The following is a 27,767-nucleotide window of genomic DNA, read 5'->3' as shown; positions in this document are numbered from 1 at the left end:
CAACGGACACCCGGATGTGGAACCGAGTGGGCGAGGTGCTTGTCAGGTAAAGGCCTGGAATAGAGAGAGAGAGAGACTGGGATAGGGAAAGAGAGAGAGACTGGGATAGGGAAAGAGAGAGAGAGAGACTGGGATAGGGAAAGAGAGAGAGAGAGAGACTGGGATAGGGAAAGAGAGAGAGAGAGAGACTGGGATAGGGAAAGAGAGAGAGAGAGAGAGAGAGACTGGGATAGGGAAAGAGAGAGAGAGAGAGAGACTGGGATAGGGAAAGAGAGAGAGAGAGACTGGGATAGGGAAAGAGAGAGAGAGAGAGACTGGGATAGGGAAAGAGAGAGAGAGAGAGACTGGGATAGGGAAAGAGAGAGAGAGAGAGAGAGAGACTGGGATAGGGAAAGAGAGAGAGAGAGAGAGACTGGGATAGGGAAAGAGAGAGAGAGAGAGAGACTGGGATAGGGAAAGAGAGAGAGAGAGAGAGACTGGGATAGGGAAAGAGAGAGAGAGAGAGAGACTGGGATAGGGAAAGAGAGAGAGAGAGAGAGACTGGGATAGGGAAAGAGAGAGAGAGAGACTGGGATAGGGAAAGAGAGAGAGAGAGAGAGAGACTGGGATAGGGAAAGAGAGAGAGAGAGAGAGACTGGGATAGGGAAAGAGAGAGAGAGAGAGAGACTGGGATAGGGAAAGAGAGAGAGACTGGGATAGGGAAAGAGAGAGAGACTGGGATAGGGAAAGAGAGAGAGACTGGGATAGGGAAAGAGAGAGAGAGAGAGAGAGAGACTGGGATAGGGAAAGAGAGAGAGAGAGAGAGACTGGGATAGGGAAAGAGAGAGAGACTGGGATAGGGAAAGAGAGAGAGACTGGGATAGGGAAAGAGAGAGAGACTGGGATAGGGAAAGAGAGAGAGACTGGGATAGGGAAAGAGAGAGAGACTGGGATAGGGAAAGAGAGAGAGACTGGGATAGGGAAAGAGAGAGAGACTGGGATAGGGAAAGAGAGAGAGACTGGGATAGGGAAAGAGAGAGAGACTGGGATAGGGAAAGAGAGAGAGACTGGGATAGGGAAAGAGAGAGAGACTGGGATAGGGAAAGAGAGAGAGAGACTGGGATAGGGAAAGAGAGAGAGAGAGACTGGGATAGGGAAAGAGAGAGAGAGAGACTGGGATAGGGAAAGAGAGAGAGAGACTGGGATAGGGAAAGAGAGAGAGAGACTGGGATAGGGAAAGAGAGAGAGAGAGAGACTGGGATAGGGAAAGAGAGAGAGACTGGGATAGGGAAAGAGAGAGAGACTGGGATAGGGAAAGAGAGAGAGAGAGAGACTGGGATAGGGAAAGAGAGAGAGAGAGAGACTGGGATAGGGAAAGAGAGAGAGAGAGGGACTGGGATAGGGAAAGAGAGAGAGAGACTGGGATAGGGAAAGAGAGAGAGAGACTGGGATAGGGAAAGAGAGAGAGAGAGACTGGGATAGGGAAAGAGAGAGAGAGAGACTGGGATAGGGAAAGAGAGAGAGAGAGAGAGACTGGGATAGGGAAAGAGAGAGAGAGAGAGAGACTGGGATAGGGAAAGAGAGAGAGAGACTGGGATAGGGAAAGAGAGAGAGAGACTGGGATAGGGAAAGAGAGAGAGAGAGAGACTGGGATAGGGAAAGAGAGAGAGAGAGAGACTGGGATAGGGAAAGAGAGAGAGAGAGAGACTGGGATAGGGAAAGAGAGAGAGAGAGAGACTGGGATAGGGAAAGAGAGAGAGAGAGAGACTGGGATAGGGAAAGAGAGAGAGAGAGAGAGACTGGGATAGGGAAAGAGAGAGAGAGAGAGAGAGACTGGGATAGGGAAAGAGAGAGAGAGAGAGAGACTGGGATAGGGAAAGAGAGAGAGAGAGAGAGACTGGGATAGGGAAAGAGAGAGAGAGAGAGACTGGGATAGGGAAAGAGAGAGAGAGAGAGAGACTGGGATAGGGAAAGAGAGAGAGAGAGAGAGACTGGGATAGGGAAAGAGAGAGAGAGAGAGAGACTGGGATAGGGAAAGAGAGAGAGAGAGAGAGACTGGGATAGGGAAAGAGAGAGAGAGAGAGAGACTGGGATAGGGAAAGAGAGAGAGAGAGAGAGACTGGGATAGGGAAAGAGAGAGAGAGAGAGAGACTGGGATAGGGAAAGAGAGAGAGAGAGAGAGACTGGGATAGGGAAAGAGAGAGAGAGAGAGAGACTGGGATAGGGAAAGAGAGAGAGAGAGAGAGACTGGGATAGGGAAAGAGAGAGAGAGAGAGAGACTGGGATAGGGAAAGAGAGAGAGAGAGAGAGAGACTGGGATAGGGAAAGAGAGAGAGAGAGAGAGACTGGGATAGGGAAAGGGGGGGGTAGGGGGTATGGGTCTGGGGTAGAGAGAGAGGGAGTGGAGGGACTGTTAGGCAGAGTGGGAGGCACTGGCAGAGAGAGGGAGGGTGGGGGGACTGGGGGGGTGGAGGGATTGGGAGAGAGGGTGGGTGGCTGGGTGATACTGGGATAAAGAGAGAGTGGGAGTGGGACTGGGACCATATCCCTCTATTCCCATCCTATGTATTTGTCCAGAAGCCCCTTAAAAGTCACTTGTGTATCTATTTCCACTATCTTCCCCTGGCAGTGAGCCCCAAGCACCCACTACCCTCTGTGTAAAAAAAAAACTTGCCTTGTGAATCTCTTTTAAACCTTGCACCTCACACCTTAAACATATGTCCCCTAGTAATTGACTCTTCCATCCTGGGAAAAAGCTTCTGACTATCCATTCTGTCCATGCCCCTCATAATCTTGTAGAATTATATCAGATTGTCCCTCAACCTTCATCATTCCAACGAGAAAAACCAAATGTCTCCAACCTCATCATAGCTAGTGCCCTCCATGCCAGGCAATATTCTGGTAAATCTTTTGTGTACCCTCTCCAAAGCTTCCACATCCTTCTGGTAGTGTGGTGACCAGAATTGAACACTATATTCCTAGAGTGGCCTAACAGAGGTCCTATAAAGCCGCTACATGATTTTTAAACTCAGTGCCCCGGCTGATGAAGACAAGCATGCCATATGCCTTCTTGACTGCCTTCTCCACCCGCGTTGCCACTTTTAGTGACCTGTGTACTTGTACACCCAGATCCCACTACCTTTCAATATTCTTATGCGTTCTGCCATTTACTGTATATTTCCTATCTTTAATAGACTTCCAAAATGCATTACCTCACATTTGTCTGGATTAAACAGCACCTGCCATTCCTCCGCCCAAGCCTCCAGCTGATCTATATCCTGCTGTATCCCCTGATGATCCTCACTACTATCCACAAATCCAACAATGTTTGTGTCATCCACAAACTTACTCATCAAACCAGTTGCATTTTCCTCCAAATCATTTATCTATAACAAACTGCAAATGTCCCAGCACTGATCCCTGAGGAACCCCACTTATCACAGCCCTTCATTCAGAGACACACCCTTCCACTGCTACCCTTTGTCTTCTTTGACCGAGCCAGTTGTGTATCCATCTTGCCAGCCCACCTCAGATCCCATGCGACTTCATCTTCTGTACCTGTCTGCCATGAGGGACCTTGTCAAAGGCCTTACTGAAGTCTGTGTAGACAACATCCAGTGCCCTACCCTCATCAATCATCTTTGTCACTTTCTTGAAAAACTCAATCAAGTTAGTGAGACACGACCTCTCCTTCACAAAACCATGTTGCCTCTTGCTAATATGTCCACTTATTTCCAAGTGGGAGTAAATCCTGTCTCAAAGAATCTGCTCCAATAATTACCCTAGCACTGACACTGTAATTACCTGGATTATACTTGCTACCCTTCTTAAACAAAGGAACAACATTAACTATTCTTCAATCCCCTGGGACATCCCTATAAGAAGTCTCACAACACCAGGTTTAAGTCCAACCAGTTTATTTGATAGTAATCCCACAAGCTTTCAGAAACGATGTTCCTTTGTCAGGTGTGGAAGGTTCTGGTCAGAGAAAGACATATAAAGACACACACAGTTTGTGTGCCCTTCTCTGACCAGAACCTTCCACACCTGACAAAGGAACACCGTTTCCAAAAGCTTGTGGGATTACTATCAAATAAACTGGTTGGACTTAAACCTGGTGTTGTGAGACTTCTTGCTGTGTTTACCCCAGTCCAACGCCAGCATCTCTACATCATGACATCCCCACATCATGACATCCCCTGTAGCCAGTGAGGATACAAAGATTTCTCTCAAGGCCCCAGCAATTTCCTCTCTTACCTCTTTCGGTATTCTGGGATGTATCCCATCAAACCCTGAGGATTTGGCTACCTTAATGTTTCTCAAGAGCCTCCTTTTTGATCTCAACACTATTCAAACTATCTACACACCCTTCCTCAAACTCATCATCAACCAAGTCCTTCTCTTTAGTGAATACTGACGCAAAGTACTCATTTAATACCTCTGGCTCCATGCATAGATTCCCTCCCCTGTCCTTGAGCGGGCCAACCCTCTCCCTGGCTACCTTCTTGCTCTTTTTATTTATATATAAGCCTTGGGATTTTCCTTAATCCTGCTGGCCAATAACTTTTCATGACCCCTTTTAGCTCTCCTTGCTTAAGTTTCTTTCTACTTTCCTTGTATTCCTAGCCTTGACAAATGCTTCCTTTTTCTTTTTGACTAGGCTTACAACATCTCTCATTATCCAAGGCTCCTGAAACTTGCCATACTTATCCTTCATCCTTACAGGAATGTGCCAGTCCTGAATCCCTATCAATTTACGCTTGAAAGTCTCCCACATGCCAGATGTTGATTTGCCTCAAATACCTGCCTCCAATCTACATTCTCCAGTTCGTACCTAATATTGTTGTAATTAGCCTTCCCCCAATTTAGCACTTTCACTTGAGGACTACACTTATCTTTATCCATCAGCACCTTTAAGCTTATTGAATTGTAGTCACCGTTCCCGAACTTCTCCCCTTCTGGCTGGGCTCATTTCCCAATACCAGGTTCAGTACGACCTCTTCCCTAGTTGGACTATTTACATATTGTTTCAAGAAGCCCTCCTGGATGCTCCTTACAAACTCTGCCCCATTCATGCCCCAAGCACTAAGTGAGTCCCAGTCAATATAGGGGAAGTTAAAATCTCCCACTCCAACAACCCTGTTACTTTTACACCTTGCCAAAGTTTGCCTACAAAATGTTCTTCTATTTCTCACAGGCTGTCGGGCAGCCTATAGTAAACCCTCCACGTTGTGACTACACCCTTCCTATTCCTGAGCTCTACCCTTATTGCCTCCCTGTATGAGCCCTGCGAGGTGTCTTCCTGCAGTACAGCTGCGAAATTCTCAGAGACTGGGACAGAAAGAAAGAGACTGGGATGGAGTGGGAGAGCCAGACTGGGGTAGAGAGTGATAGTGTGTGCGATAAATAAGCAAGGAAGATGACAGATTGAAAAACTGGGTTGAATTTAGCAAGTGAAGATAGGGCTAGAGATGAATCTGCTGCATGAGGAAGTTCCTCTGTTAGCCTGGTATTGATAGATGGGGAAAATCAGAAGAATGTGTGAAGCCTGAAGATATTCTGAAAGGGCCTATGAATATGGAGTTGAATGTGGCAGCAAAAAAACTGGGCAATGATTCAGAGTGGAGCCTGGAAATCATTCTCCATTTATGAAATATAGCATTGTTTGATGATTGAATGCATATTCCTGTCTGAGAATTGTTACCCATAGTAGAGTCAGTGTGATGTCTGCCTGTTGTACTGACTGCTACCACATCTATATTGTATCTGCTATTGGCAGTTTCTGTGGTCTCTGTCTGTCAGTCACTGCTGCTGAGAGGAAGATGATTAGTCAAAATGTGAAGTGTTTCCACCTTCTCCAGTCTTAACATTACCAAGCAATTTCTACAGACTTTCTGCATTGAAAGTTTGGTTTGATACCTTACGTTAAAGGCGATACTCAAATACAGGTCATTTAAAAATGTTTTAATTCATGCCATTTCAGTGAAATACAACGTGTGATTCTGTTTTGCAGGTTGGCTGCAGTGCGACTGTCCCATCACCCTTGTCTATTCAAATCTGCATCAGTGGGATTTGTGCTGCCCATGGATTTTCGCAAGTGCCTCCATGTGAAGGCACGCTGTGAGGTGTACCCAGGCTCTGAAACCCGACGTTTCCCTGTCCCTGATGAAAAGGTTGATTGGGCAGTGCCGTGGGCAGATTATAAGCCAGTTGATTACACTGCCCCCTCGCTGTTCAGACGACCACCCTGGGCAGACCCACCTTACAGGTATGCCAGTGGGATGAGTTGATATGTGATCTCGCTCTCCAGCAAATAATGTGCACTTTGAGCATTTTGTTGCCTTAATATGGTCAATTACACCATGCTCCTTCACTGTCCATCTTTCATTGCCCAGCTACCTGCATTTTGTTCCACTCTATCCAGTCATAGCTAGAGCGTCTACCACGATCCCCTTATCTAAGGAAAGATATATTGGCTTTGGAGGCAATCCAGGGAAGTTTCATTAGGTTGATCTCAGGTATGGAGGCACAGTGGTTAGCTGCCTTACAGTGCCAGGGACCTGGGCTCAATTCTGGCCTCAGGTCTCTGTGTGGAGTTTGCACATTCTCCCTGTGTCTGTTTGGATTTCCTCCGGATGCTCCAATTTCCTCCTGAGATATTTAGGTTAGGTGGATTGGCCATGCTAAATTGACCCTAATGTCAGGGGGATTAGCAGGGTAAATATGTGGCATTACAGGGCCAGGGTGGAATTGTGGTCAGTGTGAACTCGATGGGCTGAATGACCTCCTTCTGCACCGTAGGGATTCTACAGGGGATTTTCTTATGAGGAGAGGTTGGGCCTATACTCATTGGAGTTCAGAAGAATGAGGTGTGATCGTATTGAGCTACGTAGGATTCTTAAGGACTTGACAGGCTCGAAGCTGAGAGATCATCTTCCCTTATGGGAGAGTCAAGGACCAGAGATTGCATTATCTCAGTAAGGGGTTGCCCATTTAAAACAGATGAGGTGGAATGTCTTTTCGGAGGGGAGTGAATCTGTGGAATTCTTTACTGCAGCGTGCTGTAGAGGCTGAGTCATTACGTATGTAGAAGGCTAAAATAGATTTTTAGACAGCAAGGGAATTAGGGTTATGGGGAAATGGTGGGAAAGTGGAGTTGAGGATTATATTGGATCAGTCATGTCTCATTGAATAGTGGCAGAGCAGACTCGGTAGACTGAATGGCTGATTTCTGCTCCAACATCTTATGACCTAACAACTTCTCTTCCCAGCATTATGGTTTAACCTTGGTCTGTTCATTTTTTCTCGTTGACGTGACTTTCCTTGGTGGCAGCCTCTGGAGACTTGGCTCAGTATTCACGTGTATTATTGACATCTAGCTGTACCTAACATTGGAACAGGATCGACTGTTCCTGCCCCATCATTCAATGAGATCATAACAGAGCTACAGCTACTTGCATACCTTGTCCTGTATTCCTTAATACCTTTGGATAACAAAAACCTATCAATCTCTGGTTTAAAATTTACAATTGACCTCACTTCAGCTGCTGTTTGTGGAAGAGGATTTCAAACTGGTTCTCTCCTCTGTGTGCAGAAATGCTTCCTAATTTCATTCCGAAACAGCCCCCAGGATCTTGACACCCCATCCAGTGGGAATAGTTTCTGTCTATCCACTCTACCTGTTCCTCTTTATAGCTTGAAAACTTCAATCAAATCATTCCTTTACCTGTAAATTCTAGGAAATGCATCCCTGGTTGGTGTAATCTCTCTCTTTGCATAATTTATCCCTTGCAGTCAGGGTGTTAGTTTGCTGAAGGTACACTGTGGGGCCCAGAACCGCTTACATTCCTCCAGGTGTGGTTTCGTGAGGGCTTTATACAGCTGAAGCATTCTTTTCCCCTCCTTGTATTTTTGCTGTACGGATATAAACATTCCAGTAGCTTCCTGATTATTTTCTGTACCTCTTCGTGACATCTGAATGATCCCAGCTCTTGGACTTTGGAGCATTAGAAAACAGAGTAGGACACTTAAACTTCCAAAGAAGATGTTAGGTCACATGACCTAAAGCTTGATCAAAGAGATAGGCTAAAAAAAAGTATAGAGCTGTAGGAGGGAATTCCAGAGCTTGGGGCTGAGGCAAATGGACCCACAGACATCAATGGTGGAGTGATTAACGTCAGGGATGCAAAAGAGGTAACTTCATTGCAGCGTTGATGTAAGCATACTCATGACAGTAAATAAACCATTAATTTAAACTATTAAAGGTAGCCGTGCTTTCAGCCGCCTAAGCGTCATGTTTTGGAATCCTCAGCCAAAATCCTTTTTCTTCCTCACCTCCCTCCTAGTGCATTAGGAATAAGATGCGGAAGGGGTGAGGAGTGGGGAGATTATGGATCCTCACACCTGCTCCACTATTCAGTCTGATCATGGCTGACCTTTGACCCTCAGATCTACCTTCCTGTCCAATCCCGATATCCCTTGATTCTGCCAAAGTCCAAAAATAAATCTCAACTTTGAGTATACTCGTAATCCCCTGCCATAGAAAATACGGAGTGAAAAACTCCCCTTTATTTTAGTCTTAAATCAGATTTAGACGTCCTTATGGAGGAAATAGAGAAAAATATAACAAGCAATTAAGAAACAAATGGCACGTTGGCCTTTCTTTGCAAGAAGGTTTGTGTAAGGATAATCAAGTCTTCTGTAATTATATGGGCTTTTGGTTGGACCACACTTGGGCTATGTATAGTTTGGTCTCTTTACCTAAGGAAACATGTACTTGTCGTGAGGGGGATGTAATGAATGTTCAGTAGATTGATTCCTGGGATGAAAAGGCTGTCCTATCAGCAGAGATTGAGTAGAATGGGTCTAAATTCTCTAAAATTGAGAAGGATGAGAGGTAATCTAATGGAAACATATAAAATTCTGAAGAGGATTGACAGGGTAGATGATTGAAAAGCTGCTTTTTTGAGCAAGACTGTCATAGTCTCAGGATGGATGGTTGGTAACTTAGGGTTAAGACAAGGAGAATCTTCTTTACTCAAAAAGGTTTTGAAATCTTTGGAGAAGTTTAAAGCTTAGTCATTAGTGTCACAAGTAGGCTTACATTAATACTACAGTGAAGTTACTGTGAAAATCGCCTGGCTGCCACACTCCAGGGCCTCTTCGGGTAACTGAGGGAGAATTTAGCCTGACTAATACACCTTACTAGCACGTCTTTCAGATAGGGAGGAAACTGGAGCGCTCAGAGGAAACCCACGCAGACACGAGGAGAACGTGCAAACTCCACACAGACAATGACCCAAATCGGAAATCAAACCCAGATCCCTGGCGCTGCGAGGTAGCAGTGCTAACCACTGTGCCAGCAGGGAACTGTGGATGCTCAGTCAATGTATATTTTCTAGGTGAAGAATGATGGATATATTTTGACTAATGGAATCAAAGAATATGGGGATAGAAGAGCAAAATGGAGCTGATGTAAATTCCGCAAAGAGCTTACTGAATGGCAGAACAGGCACAAGGGGTTGTATGAATTACTCCTCCTATTTCTTGTTAATTCAGTTACGAGCATAGAAACATAGGCTAAATACTTGCATTTATTTCACAACCAGAAGACTTCTCAAAGTACTTTACAGCCGATGTAATACTTTTGTAGTAAGAACAAAAAATGAGGGAACTACACAACTTAGGCAGCAGAGTGAGTTAAAGTCATGCCATAAAGCCTGATAATTTTTATAACAGAGATATGAATTGCCCAGTGTCCAGTGCAGAGAATTACACAGCAAGATTTCACATTTTAAAATGTTTACTGCAACAAACAAACTAAAATCAATACTGACTGAACATTACTTGGTAGGCAACTAATACTCTAAATCCCAGAAAAGGTATTCCCCATTAACTACTAAACAGAACCAAAAAACCCATGACTAGTTTGTACATCACAACACAGTCTCAGGAGAAACATAGTCGTGTGTTTAAAGTCTCAAGTTGCTCCTAGCTTTAACAGGATGTCTTCTCCATGCCCTACAGGGTAAATCTTCAAATGTTCCTTTAAAAAGAAAATAAATCAATCTTCTGAGTATAAACAAATGGATTTTCAGTACCAAAACATCCTCTGCAACTCCTGGTCTTTTGGTCTCCAGAACTGCTGTTTCTTCATTTAGGGAATCCATCCTCACTAACACTCACACTGCTGGTGGTTAACTCATAAACAGCCCTTTTCTTATGATATAAGGTGCAAAGCAGCACCTTTTATGGGCCTTTCCCCAAATCTCTCCAGTTGACTTTGAGAGTCTGGGGACAGGAAGACCAGTTATTGTTTCCTCTGTGTTCAGAAGTTAAAATTTGCATCTTACTTTAAATAAATTTTGACCTGCGTCTCTTTCCCCATGACTACCAGACAACATGGTTTGTCTCCATGTAGATTTTATAAGAGGTTACGTTTTCCCCAATTTACCCACTACTCCAATTTACCTTGAATTAAAGGTGACCGTTTAAAATTTAGCCATTTTTTTGAAGTCCAGCATTCGTAACAAAGTTAACATTTCAGATCACTAACTTTTCATCAAAATTGAAAAAAGTTAAAAAATGCATCTGAAGTATATTCAGTGTTATAATGTCTCAACTCAGCAGGCAATTTGCAAACAGCACAGAACCTAGAAACAGCAATCGCTAGATGATCTGTTCTTAGTGATGTTAGTTGAAGATAAACATTGACCAGGATACTATAAGATTGTAAGAAATAAGAACAGGAATAGGTCATTTGACCCCCTCGAACCTGCTCCGCCACTCAGTAGTTTCATGGCTGATCCGATTTCTCATGTCCACTTTCCTGCTCTTTCCCAAAACCCTTGATTCCCTTACTAATCAAGAATCTATCCATCTCAGCCTTAAATATGCACAAGGACTCTATCCTCACACTCCCTGTGGCAAGTGTTCCAAAGACACTCAACCTTCTGAGAGAAGAAATTCCTCCTCATCTTGTCTTAATTTGGCACCTCCTTATTCTGAGGCTATGCCCTTTGGTCCAGACTCTCCATGAGAGGAAACAACCTCAGCAGTTACTCTATCAAGCACCTTTAGAAGAATGAGATCGCCTCTCATAGAACATAGAACACTACAGCACAAACAGGCCCTTCGGCCCACGAGTTGCGCCGATCACATCAACACCTACCAATCTATAGACCTATCTATAACCCCCTATCCCATTAAACCCCATATACTCATCCAGAAGTCTTTTAAAAGACCCCAGCGAGTTCGCCTCCACCACCACTGACGGCAGCCGATTCCATTCACTCACCACCCTCTGAGTGAAAAACTTACCCCTAACATCACTTCTGTACTTTCCTCCCCGCACCTTAAATCTGTGTCCTCTCGTAGCGACCATTTCAACCCGGGGAAATAGCCTCTGAGAATCCACCCTATCTATTCCTCTCAACATTTTATAAACTTCTATCAGGTCGCCTCTCAACCTTCATCTCTCCAGGGAAAAGAGTCCCAGCTCCCTCAACCTAACTTCATAAGGCATGCCTCATTCTTTTAAATTCCAATGCTGGCAAGAACCACTGTGCTTTTTGTTGAAATAATGCTGTGGGATATTTGGTCTCCATCTGACAGGGCAGGTGGGGCCTCACTTTAGTGTCTCAATGGAAAATAATGTCAATTCTCTGAACTGACTCATGACTCGAAGTGCTTTGCAGCCAATGCAGTACATTTTGAAGTGTGGTCACAAAGGGCCATGTTAAGATGGTCTCTTCAAAGGAATTAAGAATTGACCCATTCTTTCCGATGATTCATCTGGACCAAAATACATGGCACCAATGGTTGAATACTAGTTCTATGGTGGTTGCTACGGTTACTACACAAAGAACATACTTAGGTATATTATATCTGTGCACATTGTACCATGTAGTAAATGTGACGTAGAAAGAAGGCTGACTTTTGATGAGATCAGTACACATTTTTAAATGTTAAGAATTTAATAAGAATATAATGCTGTCTTCGGCTTGCCTCAACCCTCTGAGGGTAAAGTGGTTACTGAGAAATGGACAGATGGAGTTGGGAGCTGCCATTTGCTCACAGGCCTTGCAGTCGTAATGTTGGGAACATGGCATTTAATTTATACTCTGCAAATTCCCACAAACAGCAATCTGATAATGACCTGATAACGTTTTTCAAAAATGTTAACGCACAAAGGATATTTCCCCTGCTGTTCCTTGAAATAGCACCATGGTATCCACCCGAGCTGGCAAGTGGGCCCTCTGTTTAACATCTCATCTGAAAGACGGCACCCCTGACAGTGCAGCTCCCCGTCAGTATTGCACTGGAGTGTAAGCTTTGATGTTTGTGCTCAGTCCTTGGAGTTGGAGTTGAACCTGGATCCTTTCCGAGGTGAGAGTGCACCTCATGACGATGTGGCTTGCGTAACTCAGTTGAGCCTGTAATTTATGGAGTGCGTGCCATTGAACCCGTGACATGTCTCATTCCTCTTCCCGTGCTTTAATTGTACAGCCTTCTCTTTCCTCATGTCACAGCACAGTAACTGGACTGTTCTTTTTGTTTTCACTTAGTGATGAAAGGGAGCTGGAAGCGCCATTGAAGTTCAATCATTTGGATGGTGGAGTGGACAGAACGTCCCATATTGTTTCATATGATGTGGTAAATGGATTCCCACGGTGAGGCTTCCTCTCTGTATAACCATGAATGCAGATAAACATGTCCATGCAATACCTCCCCCTAATTGATCCCATTCCTCCCATAATGTAATACCATTTTCAAACTTTGAGACTTCATGTTCAATATTGGTCACCGTGTTTATGTATAGATAACGTTACTGTACAGCTGAGAGAGTGGTAATCTGCTGGTAATTGTAAACCTGTGTATACACGTCTTTGACTTGGCCCCTCGTAATTGCTGAGTTGCTCATTACAGACTGGGACCAGCTGATGCTGCCGTGTTACTGACTTCCCTCTCCAGTGACGGGGAGAAGTCCTGTTTCCATTCATGGCGTCACTGGAGTAACACATGAGGGATTATATACACATGTTTCCTGATCACCTCACCACCAACTCAACATGACAAAACATAGATATTTCCATTTAAAGTTTTAAAGTTTATTTATCAGTGTCACAAATAGGCTTATATTAACATTGCAATGAAGTTACTGTGAAAATCCTCTAGTTGCCACAGTCCTGCGCCTGTTGGGAGAATTTAGCATGCCGATGCATCTAACCAGCATGTCTTTCGGACTGTGGGAGGAAACCAGAGCATCTGGAGGAAACCCATGCAGACACGAGGAGAACATGCAGACTCCACACGGATAGTGACCCAAGCCGGGAATCGAACTTAGGTCCCTGGCGCTGTGAGGCAGCAGTAGAGCCACCATGCCGCCCCATAATAAAGCAGTGGAAAATATTTTTCTGGGCCGTCTGGTGGTGCAGTAAGTTAAACATGGACTTTGTATTATTGGTCTAAATGCATTTCAATGGGGTGAGTGTCTGCATCGTCTACTGGTTGTGAGGGACTTGATGAAATTGGTTAGCACAGTATCAGTAGCCTGAATCCAGTGCATGTGAGCTTACAGTGTTCCTATCTATGAATCTCACTGAGGCTGTATTGTCTGGCCCTTGAACTGAGTGACTTGCTAGGCCATTTTGGAGCACCGTTAAGAATCGTGCTGTAGGTCTGGGGACATATTAGTCCACACCAGGTAAAGATGGCAGATTTTCTTCCCTCGAGCGGAACCAGATGGGTTTTTATGAGAATCGACAATGGTTTAATGGTCAATTTTAGACTTTGAGTTCCAGATTTTTATTGAATTCAGATTCCACCATCTGGCATAATTGAATTTGAGCCATAGTCCCCAGAGCATTACCCTGGGCCTTTTTTCATTCATTCACGAGACATGGGTGTTGCTGGCTGGCCAGCATTTATTACCCATCCCTAGTTGCCCAAATCAGTTGAGAGTCAACCACATTGCTGTGAGTCTGGAGTCACATGTAGGCCAAGCCGGGTAAGGACAGCAGATTTTCTTTCCCTAAAGGACATTAGTGATCCAGATGGGGTTTTCCGACAATCGACAATGGTTTCATGGTCATCAGTGGATTCTTAATTCCAGATATTTTTATTGAATTCAGATTCCACCATCAGGTGTGGCGGGATTTGAACCCAGGTCCCCAGAACATTTGCTGAGTTTCTGGATTAATAGTCTAGTGATAATACCATAGCCATCACCTCCCTTCTGGATTACTGGGCCTCTATGTCACCAACTCTCCTTGAACTAGGGAAGAAGTCTGTATCTATGCTGAGGTTTTGTGAATAAACCTAAGTCTGACTCCAAATCCTCCTTTTAATGAATAGGCGGTAAGCTATAATAAAAACCTCTGGGACAGTACCAAGGGGCTCTGAAAGCAGAACACACAAAGATCAAGAAAAGACTCTGGTGTCACAAATTGTGATAACTTTCTGCATAAACTGTTTGTTACATCTTTGTTCATCCCTCCATACGTGCACAAAGTACTTACAACCCACTATTGGGCATAGGGCAGTGTAATAGGTTGTGAGTTTTCTTCTACAGTTGCCGCACTACTGGGCTGGGTTTCTATGCATAATTGTGGGGAGGCAGCAAGTAGAGACCAGGAATTTCCCTTTAAGCAGGGAGGTGTGAACCTTAGCAGTTGCTTTTCGAGTATTTTTGAAAGTGCTCAATTTGCAGATTGCCAGTATACCTTCTCACTAATAGAATGATGGAACGCAAAATCAATTTGGGCAAAGAAGACAAAAGAGGGAGCAGTGTGACAGGATTAATGAGAAGCTGCGTTTAGATGTGATTTTTTTTTTTGTCAATTGCAAGTTATGACATCCGTTTTACTGAGTGAAGTATTTCAGCTTTAATCTAATGCGGTATCCCCACAGAGTATCCTGAATTAGAGTGAGGTGACCGCTGACTTGTTCTTCCAATTGACTCAGTTCTAGGATAGCTATTTCATACTGTCTGCGTGTTTGATGTACAAAATAAATTGATTCTGTCTTTTACTCTGTGCCTCAGAAATCCTTGTGGACGGACTGGACTGAGGGGCAGAGGACTCCTGGGAAGATGGGGCCCGAATCATGCAGCAGACCCTATTGTGACGAGGTATGTTCTCTTTGTTTATTTGGGAATCTCCCTGCATTTCAGGACAATGAGAATGGAGGGTGAGGCTCTATGGTGAGGACTTGCAATGCAATGACACTCAACAGCTGGCACACTCTACTTTGAAGCAGGTTCATAGAAGTAGGTGTCGGCTGTTCAGTCCCTCCAGGCTGTTCTGCTGTGTGGTTCAATCATAGCTGATCTGCATCTTAACTCTCATTTACCCTCCCTGATTCCATATCCAATATCCTAACCAAGCAAAAATTTATCAATCACTGTGTGGAAACTGACTCATCCGTCTCAACAGATTTTGGGAAGGGATCATTCTAGATTTGTGTCACCCTTTGTAAGCAAGCATTTCCTGATAACCACCCCTGAAAAGCCCCACTCTAACTTTAAGGTTGTTCTGGATTCCCCTGCCAGAGCAAATAGTTTCTCTCCATCTACGTAATCAAATCCTTTAATCAACTTAAACTATCCCTATAATGATTCAGATGTTAACTTCCCTTAAACCTACCTTTACTCAATCTGAATACTTAACCTTAATGATGCCAGTTTACAACAGGTACATCATTACTCCTGAGAGGGATACAGAGATATCCCTCTGTATCCCTCTGACCTAATCCCTCTGGATTTTGGGGAGGTTAGGTTTTAAGGAAAAATTTCTTTGGAAAGGAGACTTTAAGGTAACGTAAGTAAAACCTTTTGAGATGATGAAAGAAGTTAACCCAAATCAGTCTCTGTGACAATGGGTTAAAATACTGAAGAAACAAATTAGAAGTGCTGAAATTAGGAGTAGGAAGGCAAGTTTTCACTGAGTGTTGTTGAGCTATACACAACCATTGAAGTGGACCCTGTAAATTGATTCAGTTGGTGGGGAACACGTTGGAAAACATTCCAGGGTATCTATTGGAAGAACCAGGGAACTGGATATCCCTGTGAGAGAGAGATATATGTGTCTTTCACAGAATCCCTACAGTGCTGATGGAGGCCATTTGGCTCATCGAGCCTGCACTGACAACACTCCCATCCCAGATCCTATCCCTTAATCCTACCTGTTTACGCTACTAATCACCTGACACTAAGGGGTATTTTATCATGGCCAATCCACCTAACTTTCATATCTTTTGACTGCGGGAGGAAACTGGAGCACCTGGAGGAAACCCATGCAGACTCCACACAGACAGTCATCCAAGGCTGGAATTGAACTCAGGTCCCTGGCACTGTGCTAACCACTGTGCCTCCCTATTTGTTTAGAGTTTTGATGTTTGAAAACTCTGCATTCGTTTCACAGAATCGTTACTGAAAAAACAGTGTATTAAATTTTGGATGTCAGAGCCTCAATGAGAGAGAAGGGAGAAATGTAATAATCCTTAATATTTGAGATGTAGGGAAATGTAACTGTGGTTCCTCCACAATTTGGATATATAAGGCAAGACTCAGAAGGCCGAATGGGACTGACAGGGCTGGTGGTGGGGGCAGGTACTGTTTGTTGCTGGTGATGCCACCATTTAATATTAAGCACTCTTCTTGTCTGTTTCACACAGGTGGAAGAGGGAGGCTGGAAAAACAGTCATTCACAATCGCTCTGGGAAGCCTGTGTTGCAGTTTGTTGCAATCTGTAGAAGGGACAATGGGGAGTGGGCAATTCCTGGGGTAAGTAAGGGTGCAGGGAACACTGACCTTGTGTCTAACTGACCTTAATTAGATTCCAGCCTGCTCCGTGGTGGCTTAAAAAACAGTTTCTCGAGCTCTTGTCAGACGTTGATCATTACTGATGATCTTTCCCTCTCCAGTGTTCCTTCACCTGCGCCCTCCGCACCGCACCACCACCACCACCACCCCACACTTCCACCACACCCCCCCCTCCTCCACCACCACCATCATACCACCCGTCACCACCATCATACCACCCATCACCCCCACCACCACACCCCTGCCCACCACCACCCCTCCCCCACCACCACCCCTCCCCACCACCTCCGCACCCACCACAACCCCAACAGTTCCTCCCCAAAAGTGTTATTCTTCACGTGCACAGTGAGCATTCACTGGTGTTTGATGTTGAAAGGTACCCACAAAGCCTTGATATTCCTCTGGTGGGGAAAGGTTACATGATGAAATTAGCTGCCGAATCCCTTTTCCGTTCCTTTGCTCTGCTCCAAGGACTATGCCACGGAGTGCTGAGCATTGGGCGGAGCCCACAGCACTGCCTGTACACATCCCATATCAATCCATTTCATTTTTCTTTGTCTCAGTTTGGCCTCCAGTTCTAACAAGAGGGGCAGAGGGTCCCCTCTTACTGCTGCTTGGGTAGACACAGCCCATTCCCCAGTGCAACACAAACTGGAAATCTCATGGCTCAGATTGTCACTGTGTTGGACTCAGTAATTCTTTAGTCTGACATTGAGCTTGAGATGTGATGTGAAAGCACTCAACCTGGGATTGCCACCCACTCGGTTCTGGGGATTCAGCCTAGGGTAAACAGTTCCTGCTGGCTGAATTGGAACCTTTGGTTGGAGCTGGGTCAATGTCTAAAAGATCATAAGGATGGGGACAAACCAGGTGGTATCCTCTCAGGATGTTTTCTCCTTCGTATTTTCCTTCTAGGGAATGATAGACCCGGGTGAGAAAGTATCAGTCACTCTCAGGAGAGAGTTTGGGGAAGAAGCATTGAACTCCTTGCAGCTACCAGAAGCCGAGAGACAAAAGATGAAATTGTTAATTGACTCCCTGTTCAAAGCTGGAGAGATGGTCAGTATTTATATCCTAATGATGTATAATGGAGACTTAAAACATGCAGCCGATCCCTCCACACACAGTATCTGTAGTGTAGTCATTTAATTTGGAATTTTTTTGTTAGCAGTTTTCTGTATGGGGTTAGGAATCTCACACAGGTCACACTGAATAGATGCTTCATTGTCCAACGTTTTGATTTTATATCTGTTGTTGAGGCAGTTTTTTAAAATTCATCCATGGGATATGGGTCAGCATTCATTGCCCATCCCTAATTGCCCTTGAGAAGGTGGTGGTGAGCGGCCTTCTTGAACAGCTGCAGTCCCTATGGTGTAGGCACACCCACAGTGCTGTTAGAGATTCCAGGATTTTGACCCAATGACAGTGATATAATGGCTGATACATTTCCTAGTCAGGGTGGTGTGTAGCTTGGAGGGGAACTTGCAGGTGGCGGCGTTCCCCTTGTGTCTGGTGCCCTTGTCCTTCTAGATGGTAGCGATCTCCGGTTTGGAACGTACAGAGGAAGTTTTATGCTGTAATGAACACATGCTAAATCTAGAAAGGTGTTGACTTTTGCTTGGGGACTGTTCCATTGGTTGTCAGTCAGAACTCCATATCCTCCCCAAGTGATGATTCTCTATGGTAAAAGCCCAGAATGTGAGTGTCAGCAGGTTCCCTGAGACCCATTGGAGAGATCCACCTGATTTCCAACATTAAACAGCCTGGGAATTAAACTCTGCGGTGTCCATATGCGCGAGATGATTAAAGAAGCTTTACCTTTATCTCTCTCAGATGAGGGAGAAGGAGATAGATGATAGGTTAATGGGAGAAAACACAAGTGGAGCAGAAACACCAGCTTTGGGCTGAATGGCCTGTTTCTGTGCTGTATTTCCTATTAGGAAAAAGAATGAGGTATTATACTATGTGCGAGAGGGAGAGAATGGGAGATGTTTGGTCAGTTCTCCTGTACTAAACAGAGAAGAAACATTGAGAGTAAATACCAATGCAGTGACCATATGAGGAGAGATGTGTGCAGGTTAGATGGATTGGCCATGCTAAATTGCCGCTTAGCGTCAGGGGGATTAGCTACGGTAAATGCATAGGTTATGGGGATAAGGTCTGGATGAGATTGTGGTCAGTGCTGACTCATAGAATCCTACAGTGCAGAAGGAGGCCATTCAGCCCATTAAGTATCAATGTACACTGTGCATACACTGTAGGATTCTATGGAAACATAGCCTAATTTCAGGGATCTTCAAACTGTGGCACACTTCCCTGCAGAGATGGATGGTAACAGTTTGGATCGTTTCACATTCAAACCTTCCTTAACAATCCTAGAATCAGAACAGCACAGAAAGAAAACACTGAGGTTCACTAGATGGCAATGAGAACGTGCACATAAAGGCACTCTGATAAACTGTGGGGTGTGGTGGGGGTACCAAGCCATTGCAGAGCCGGGGGTGGAGGGGGCAGAAGAAGAATTCTTATTCAGCTTCACAACTCTAACAGCAAGTTTAATGAAAATGTTTACTGAATGATACATCGATTGTTTGTACTTCATGTGTGAAAACTTTATTAATTATCCCGGTACATAATGGATAAAGTATTTGTATAATAAACATTCAGCTCACACAAGCCTTTGTGCTCAGATGTATAATTACACGAGTAATTGGTGTAGGTGGAGGAGTTTTTGGCATCCGAACAGACCACCAGGGATTGGATCACGTACTTCCTAGAACTGAAGTCTACTCCCGATAATTCATAGGAAAAGAGGAATTTTGGATGGAGAGACACCAAGCTGCTCTAGTTCACCTCCCTGGCAGCCATATGTTAGAATAATTATGGAATCAACAAATAAACTAGGAGTAGGCCATTCGGCCCTCTGAACCTGCTGCACCATTCATTTTGATCATGGCTGATCATTGAATTCAATATCCTGATGCCGCCCCATATCCCTTGACCCCTTTATCCCCTGGAGCTATATCTAGAATTGCTGATAGATTGGAAGAGTCGTAGAATCTCTACAATGAAGACGGAGGCCATTTGTTCCATCAGGTCCACACCGACTCTTTGACTGAGCCTCTTACAGGGGCCCTCTCCTCTACCCTATTCCCATAACCCCAGACAGTTACCATGGCTAATCCACCTAACCTACACGTCCTGGGACCCTAAGGGGCAGTTTAGCACATCAGCACACGTTTGGAGTATGGCAGGAAACCAGAGCACTTGGAGAAACCCCCACAGACACGGGGAGAACATGCAGACTCCGCACAGACAGTGACCTGAGGCTGGAATTGAACCCTGGTCCCTGGCGCTATGAGGCAGCAGTGCTAACCACTGTGCCACCCTCAAATTCTATCAGTTATCCTACAAGATATCAATAAATGAAGAGTGGAAAACGCTAGAGGTGGAAAGATTTGTCCAAAGAAACTTTACTTTTTAAATTCATTTTTGATGGGATGAAGGTGTCACTGGCCTATACCATCATTGCCTTTCCCTAATGATCCTTGAGAGGGCAATTATAAAGAGTCAACCATATTGCTGTAGATCTCAAGACATGTAGGCCAGACCAAGTAAGAATGGCAGATTTCCTTCCCTGAAGAACATTAGTAAACCAGCTGGGTTTTTGTAAATATTGATAATGGTTTCATGGTCACCATTAGAATTAAGTCCTGATTTCTTTATAATCTAGTAATTTGAATTTAGTGACTTTACTTCAGTAGGAATAGATTATTTGTAATGTGCTTCAGTTACAAGATCTGTTGGCTACCTTGCAACGCAGAGCTCTGCTCTCCGTCCCACTCTGTCCCTTCAATTGCTGCCCCCAAACCAAGACACTGTCGCCATCTGTCATTCTCTCCCTATGGGACCCCTGCTAAACTCACAGCCACCCTCCAGCTCATCCATGTAACCCCCAACCCCCACCAACCATTGCCATGTCCTCTAACTTTATTCTAGGCAGCATGTTCTTACAGACAGAAGGAAGGTTAATTCAAACAACATTAATTTCTCCACTCCCCACCCAACCAGAAATAGAAAGATGTCTTGATTTGTTTCTCTTTTTTAAATAATGGCATATTTCCGAATCCCTCTGTTTTGATGTGACCCAACTTTCTATTGATAACCCACATCAAACTCGTGATAAGATGAATTTGAAGGGTTAGTTTATTTGCACACATGCTCATTGTGAAAGAGGATCAGCAACATCCCCCTCGCATTCAGATATGAAAGATGGAGATGGAGAAAAGAGAGATTTATAGTGCAGAGACCACAGGTAAACAAAATTGTTTCTCGTGGGTTCCAGAGTCCAGAATCAAAGTCCAATGAGGTATTTCTTCACAGAGGTTGGTAGGCTAAAAAAAACAATACAAGTAAATTCACTTTTCCAGTGGTGTTGACTTCATACAATGAGATAGACATGCAGAGATTAATCAGTTTTGCAAGTGATGGTACAGACTTCCAGCAGAAACAGGGTAGCTGGGGTCAACTGTCCAATCTAGGCCAGAGCTCTTTCAATATGGCCTGCTAGTTTGATGTTAAACAGCAGAGTGAACTGTGCAGTTCAGCAAGACAATATTACTCATTCGACAAGCCAGAAGCACGTGTTACATGACTTTACCTTGCCGCAATGTTTTCAACAAAGGCAGTATGCCCAGTTTCTGGGAATTGGCTTTGTGTCCCAGGCTGATAACATCTCAGCCATTATGGGCTAAAGTGAGTGTTGATTGGCCATTGTCTCAGTCTTCAGTGGCCAACCTGGCTTATCAAATACAAAAGGCCTTCATGTTGCTCCTGTTGTAGTTGGCCTGTGCTGTCCACAGGTAGCTCTTCAGTGATAACAAAGTGTGAGTGTCCCTGAAACTGCAAGGTGGCGTCTTTTGTTCAGGGGTCTTAGATCGATAAAGTTTTGGCCATTTTACAGGTCTTGGTTCAGTTATAAAAAATTTTAGAAAGTGATGAGCATACCTATATATATTTGATAAAAATATACAGCGTGAGCTTTTAGTCTACTCACAATGTCATTCTACCTCCCTACTTTCACACTGCCCGATTCCTCCATCAGTCTGGCATCTCGGTTCTGTTCTTACCTGGCCCTCGCTCCTCCCCCTCGATCACACTTTTTCAGAATCTTCTGTTGATGGAGAATTTCTGGGTCAAACTACAAGCCGGTTTGGCTCAGTAGAGGGTGTGGGTGTCGGGGGAGGAGTTGGAGTCAGCAGTTGGCAGGTGAAAGATGTGGGTCTGCTTGATCAACATAAGTAAGTTTTGAGACTCACTTCTGTATGGAGTTTGTGATTAAGGAGAAAAAGCATGTTTACCAAACATTGTGTGCTAACATGTCAAGGACTCAGTGCAACTGCGACAGATATGCAAACCCAAAGATTGAAAAAATGCTGAATTGTATTGGTTAAAAGTGCACACCAAACTGTAATGCTATTGGTGTTTTAACTGGCATGCAAAATGCTGTAACTGAAACCGTTTTACGGAACGTGGCAGAACATCATAGTGAGAGCCACTATTTGTTCCCCTTGTGCACAAGAAATAATGGTGTAGCTTTTGACTGTACCATGCATCATCTGGTTAATTCTTAACGTGGGGATGGGAGGGGAGTGCAGCTATTGATGCCAGAATTCAAACTACAGATCTGCTTAAATACTAACTGAGTTCTGTACCCCCCAGGTCTACAAAGGATATGTTGATGATCCCAGGAACACTGATAATGCTTGGATTGAGACAGTGGCTATGAATTTCCACGATGAGAAAGGTAATGATTTTTGCCTTGGCTGTGTTAGTGGATGTTATCCTGGGAGGTGAAGGCTCCACGGTAACTTCTATGTTCCCCCAGGTTCTCTTGTACTGATCCTAATCTTCCAACCTCAGGCCTTTCTGCAGAGAGTTTTACTCCCTATTCTCCATTGTTGGTCCTTTTACATTATAAATATTATTGCTTTTAAGATCCAGACTTAGATTTATACAGCACCTTTCACAACATCAGAATGTCACAAAGTGCTTTAATCACCTTTTGAAGGGCTCTCACTTATGTACAAAACATAACAGCTGTTTATCCATAGCAAGATCCCATAAACAGTGATGTAGCACTTCCTCAGTACTGCACTGGAGAGTTAGCCTGGAATGTGTTCCCAAGTCTCTGATATGAGACTTGAATTCCCAGTCTAGGGTAAGCATTCTGCAACTGAGACATGGCTGACACCTAACGTTTCCTTGACCCTGCAGCTCTACAGAAGCCCAGTTCCCGGTGTCGCCTCCACCCAGAGCTTCTTTCCTGGTGGAAGGAACAATGATACTCTCCTATCTCCATTTCAGTGAATGGTTGGGCTTAGAGTTGGGGCAGGCCGACAATTCAGGAGGTGCCTAATCCTGGGAAAATATCATAGCAGCCTGGGTCAGGGTGACCAACTCTGGGGTTAAAACAAATATGGGGACACTTGGCCAAGAGGTAGAGTGGGATAGAGGAGATGCTGACATGTGACCCGTAGGAGTTGGCCAGAGTGTGGGGTGGTGGGGAGATTTGGACAACTCTGTGAACCCCTTCAAAGTCAACCAGCCATCAAAGCTGAGCACCTCTTTGAAGAGTACTGGCTGCGAATACTGTGATAACTGAGTGTATACTACAGTCATCGTTCAGAGCAGCTGGTCCAAAATGGGGAAAGGTTTGGGCACTTAAATAAGAACCAGTTTCTGCCTGTGGAGGCGAAGTCTGTATGGAAGGAGAAGGTAGTCTGCACTTAGGATTTTGTGACCAAGCCTATGATGAGTACAAGTGGACTCCAGCTTCCTGCTGTGTAAAAAAGATATTCAGTGGATTAACGCTGACTCCCTGTGCTCCCGCGGGGTGGTGTGGGCTCAGATCTTCGCAGGTGGAGCAGGACAGGACACAAAACATACAGACACAAGATATCCAGGGACATATGGCATCCCAGAAGCTCAGACATGGGACAGAAAGCTGAACTCTGGGACAGTCCCAGAAAATCCAGGATGCTTGGTTACCCTGGCCTGGGTATTATTGGATGTATTATGTATTTAGCCTTTGTCAGTTTTCTGTCTTACGTCTCCGGGTGGTGATGACTCTCGCTGGGGAATATTATCTCTGCTGATGGTTCACTTGCTCTCTCCTCAGCCTCTTATCACACAGGCCAGTCTTCAGCAGTAAACTGTGATGGGGTCTATCAGTATGGCATCTGCCCCTTTCTCTTTGCCTCTCCTGTGTGTTATACCCTCCCCAAACACCCCAATCTCCCTACCTCAAACGGTATAACTCTCCATTGCCGTTGTTGAGTTGAGGGACAGCACGGTGGTTAGCACTACCTCACAGCGCTAGGGACCCGGATTCAATTCCCAGCTTTGGGTCACTGCTTATGTGGAATCTGCATGTTCTCCCCATGTCTGTGTGGGTTTCCTCTGGGTGCTCCGGTTTCCCCCCCCCCCCCCCCCCACCCCCCACCACAGTCCAAAAGATGTGCTGTTTAGGTGCATTGGCCATGCTAAATTCTCCCTCAGTGTACCCGAACAGGCACCGGAGTGTGGCAACTAGGGGATTTTCACAGTAACTTCATTGCAGTGTTAGTGTAAGCCTACTTGTGACACTAAAATAAACTTTAAAAAAAACTTCTTCTGCCTCTCTGTCTCTGCAGGCAACAGTGTGGGAAAGCTGAATCTTCAAGCAGGGGACGACGCAGGGGCAGTGAAATGGATGGACATCGATCAGCAGCAGAAACTGTATGCCAGCCACACAGCGCTGCTTCACCAGGTAGCACAGATGAGGAACTCTCACTGGTAACACTCACTGAACATTTCCCACACCATGGGAGGCAGCGACAGCAGGACGTGCTAACACCACTCATGACATTCAGTGTTTTGATATCCCTTTTGAAACAGTGGCTCCACCAGACGATTACTACAGAACCTGGAGAAAACCCCTGTTGGAGAGCAGCTTTAATGATGCTGCTAAAGTTGCACTTTGGAATGGCATTGGGCTGGCTCATAGGCTTTGCATTTGGAAGATGATGGCTTGGAGTCCTCCTTCCCCTTGTTTTGATTTGATTTGATTTATTATTTTCACATGTATTAACATACAGTAAAAAAAATAGTTTCTTGCACACTGTTCAGACAAAACATACTGTTCATAGAGAAGGAGAGAGTGCAGAATGTAGTGTTACAGTCATAGCTAGGATGTAGAGAAAGACCAACTTAATGCGAGATAGGTCCATTCAAAAGTCAGACAGCAGCAGGGAAAGAAACTGTTCTTGAGTCAGTTCGTACATGACCTCAGATTTTTGTATCTTTTTCCCGGTGGAAGAGGGAATATCCGGAGTGCATGGGTTCCTTAATTATGCTGGCTGCTTTGCCGAGGCAGTGGGAAGTATAAACAGAGTCAATGGATGGGAGGCTGGTTTGCATGATGGATTGGGTTTCGTTCACAACCTTTTGTAGTTTGTTGTTTGCCCTACCACTGTTCCCCCACCCTCGAGAGGATCAAACAGATGGCTGAATCCCAGCCACAGCCTGAGCACAGCCCTGCTTGGGCATGACAAAGTATGCATAACTGACAGTGTCATTTCCCCTGGCGTTGTTGCTCATTCTCTCGAGAGCTGTTCTGTCCTCTATTCAAAGCCTTCCAGGACATCATGGTTGAGCCCTTCGCAGTGGATTACCCTGATGTTCTGAGCTGAAGCAGCAACACTTGCTGTCTGCATCTGAAGATCAGAACATCATCCAAGGACCAGGTCGTGGAATAATGTTTAGGAGGATCAGGTGATTTGGGACCTATGGTTCTAAAAGCTGTCCACAAGGAACAGTACAGCACAGGAACACACTCTTCAGCTCACCAAGCCTGTGCCAATCACTCTGTCCTGTCTAGACCAACCGCCTATATCCCTCTATACCCAACCTGTTCATGTGCCTATCCAGATAAGTTACGTATCTCCTCAACCACCTCACTTTGCAGTGCATTCCAGGCCCTCACCGCCCTCTGTGTAAAAGAAAAAGTTCCCCTCAGATCTCCACTGAACCTTTCCCCCCTTACCTTAATCCTATGGCCCCTTGCAATTGTCATTTCTGCCCTGGGAAAAATCTTCCAACTATTCACCTTATCTATGCCCCTGGGGGAGTGGGGGGGGGGGTGGTTTCTTCTCTCATGCCTGTTTCTGTCCTAAAATCTCTCAATCACAGAATTGTTGCACCACAGGATGTGGCCATTCAGCCCATCATGCATGCACCAGCTCTCCACTTGAACAATTGACCGAGTGCCTTTTCCCTGTAACCCTGCATGTGCTTCCTTTTCAGATATTCCAATTCCCTCTTGAATGCCTCAATTAAATGTGCCTCCAGGCAGTGCTTCGAGATCTTAGCCAATCACATGAAATATTTCCTTCTCATGTCTCTGTTGTACCTTTTGCCGATTACCCTAACTCTGTGCTCTCTTGTTTTAGTACTCTTCCACCATTAGGAACAGTTTCTCACTGCCTACCTCTCAGGATTCAAAATACATCGATCAGATCTCCAATTATTATTCTCACCATAGTTTTTAATGTAATTTTTCACAGGATATGGGTGTTGCTAGCTAGGCCAGCATTTATTGCCTGTCCCTAACTGCTCTTGAGGTGGTGACAAGCTGCCTTCTTGAGTGACTGTAGACTAGTTGGTGTGGGTATATAGCCACTGTGCCGTGTGATTACGCGCTAGGATTAATCAACAACTCCATTATCAGAGTACCGGGATGGGAGACGGCAAACTAGTTAGACCTTGATCTTTTTCATCTACAATCGTGATGTATCCCCAATGTGCCCCTCTCTGCTGTATGAGGGTATTTTCGGGTGCATGCACTTTGCATTTATCTGTCAACAGGTGGCAGTGTTATTCTGTGGACAGTATAAGCAGCGAATAAATGATAGTAACTGTGCTTGTGTCCCACAATTAAAGGTCTTAGACATTTCAGTTCGATAATGTGTGGATGTTTCTGCATTAAACAGGACTGAAGGGGAGATCTCTCAGATCATATTGGTACTACAGTCCACGAAACACAGTGTGAGATTATAAACACTAATTTGTCATGCCTAGTATCTCTGGTCTCCCGTGTGTTGTACTGTACACTGGCTGAAATGTAAAGTGTTTGGATTCCACTCAGCGTTAGGTTGTCAACTCTGCTTGGTTGTGTTCCTGAAGGATTCATTGCATGACTCCAGCCTCCGATCTCCCCAACTAGTTGAATAGCCTTGTCCTATCTCTGATTGTTTCATTGGTAAATAAAAATATTGTGGGGTTTTTTTTAAACGTCTCTACGGAATTCACCCCCTCCTGGAGTTACTTACAGCAGCATCTTGGAGATTCATCTTTAATTCCTAGTGATTCCAGGATTTTCCCTAGAGAGTTGGCAGCCTGGGTTTAGTGTCTCCCAGAGTACTGTAACCACTGCATGAGGTGGAAACTTATGGCTATCCACAGCTTATTGGTACCTCAAGCCTGATACTTTGAGGATCTGGGCCTGATTTTATCACCAACCCCAGGTGGCACAGTGGTTAGCACTGCTGCCTTGCAGTGCCAGGGGTTCGGGTTTGATTCCTGGCTTGGGTCACTCTGTGCGGAGTCTGCATGGGTTTGCTCTGGTTTCCTCCCATAGTCTGAAAGATGACCTGGCTAGGTGCATTGGCCATGCTAAATTCTCCCTCCCGAACAGGCGCCAGAGTGTGGCGACTAGGGGATTTTCACAGTAACTTCACTGCAGTGTTGATATGTCTACTTGTGACACTAATAAATAAACTTGAATCCATCTGTAAACCCCATAGTTCCTTGTAAATTAGATTACATGCTGAAGTCTTGGCTGTGTCCTGCACATCTGTTCACACCTGTAATTGGCCACATTTCCATACTGTAATCAGGTTATGCATTAAAACGACAATTAAACATT

The 27,767-nt window shown here is 44.8% G+C and overlaps 1 protein-coding gene across 1 annotated transcript; it reads left to right on the top strand.

Annotated features, from left to right (window-relative positions):
- On the top strand, positions 1 to 27,767 carry LOC145355958 (ADP-ribose pyrophosphatase-like). Its single transcript, XM_080208471.1, has 8 exons — positions 1 to 46; positions 5,993 to 6,247; positions 12,546 to 12,650; positions 15,023 to 15,109; positions 16,654 to 16,762; positions 17,717 to 17,860; positions 22,523 to 22,607; positions 24,496 to 27,767. The coding sequence occupies exons 1-8, from the start codon at positions 15 to 17 to the stop codon at positions 24,639 to 24,641; spliced, it is 963 nt and encodes a 320-aa protein (XP_080064597.1). The 5' UTR covers positions 1 to 14; the 3' UTR covers positions 24,642 to 27,767.

The sequence above is a fragment of the Carcharhinus amblyrhynchos genome, chromosome 20 (genome assembly GCF_965287045.1).
Source record: "Carcharhinus amblyrhynchos chromosome 20, sCarAmb.v2.hapA, whole genome shotgun sequence".
In the NCBI taxonomy this organism is placed as follows: domain Eukaryota; kingdom Metazoa; phylum Chordata; class Chondrichthyes; order Carcharhiniformes; family Carcharhinidae; genus Carcharhinus; species Carcharhinus amblyrhynchos.
The sequence above is the reverse complement of the archived record's forward strand: the minus strand, read 5'-3'. Positions and strand labels throughout refer to the sequence as shown.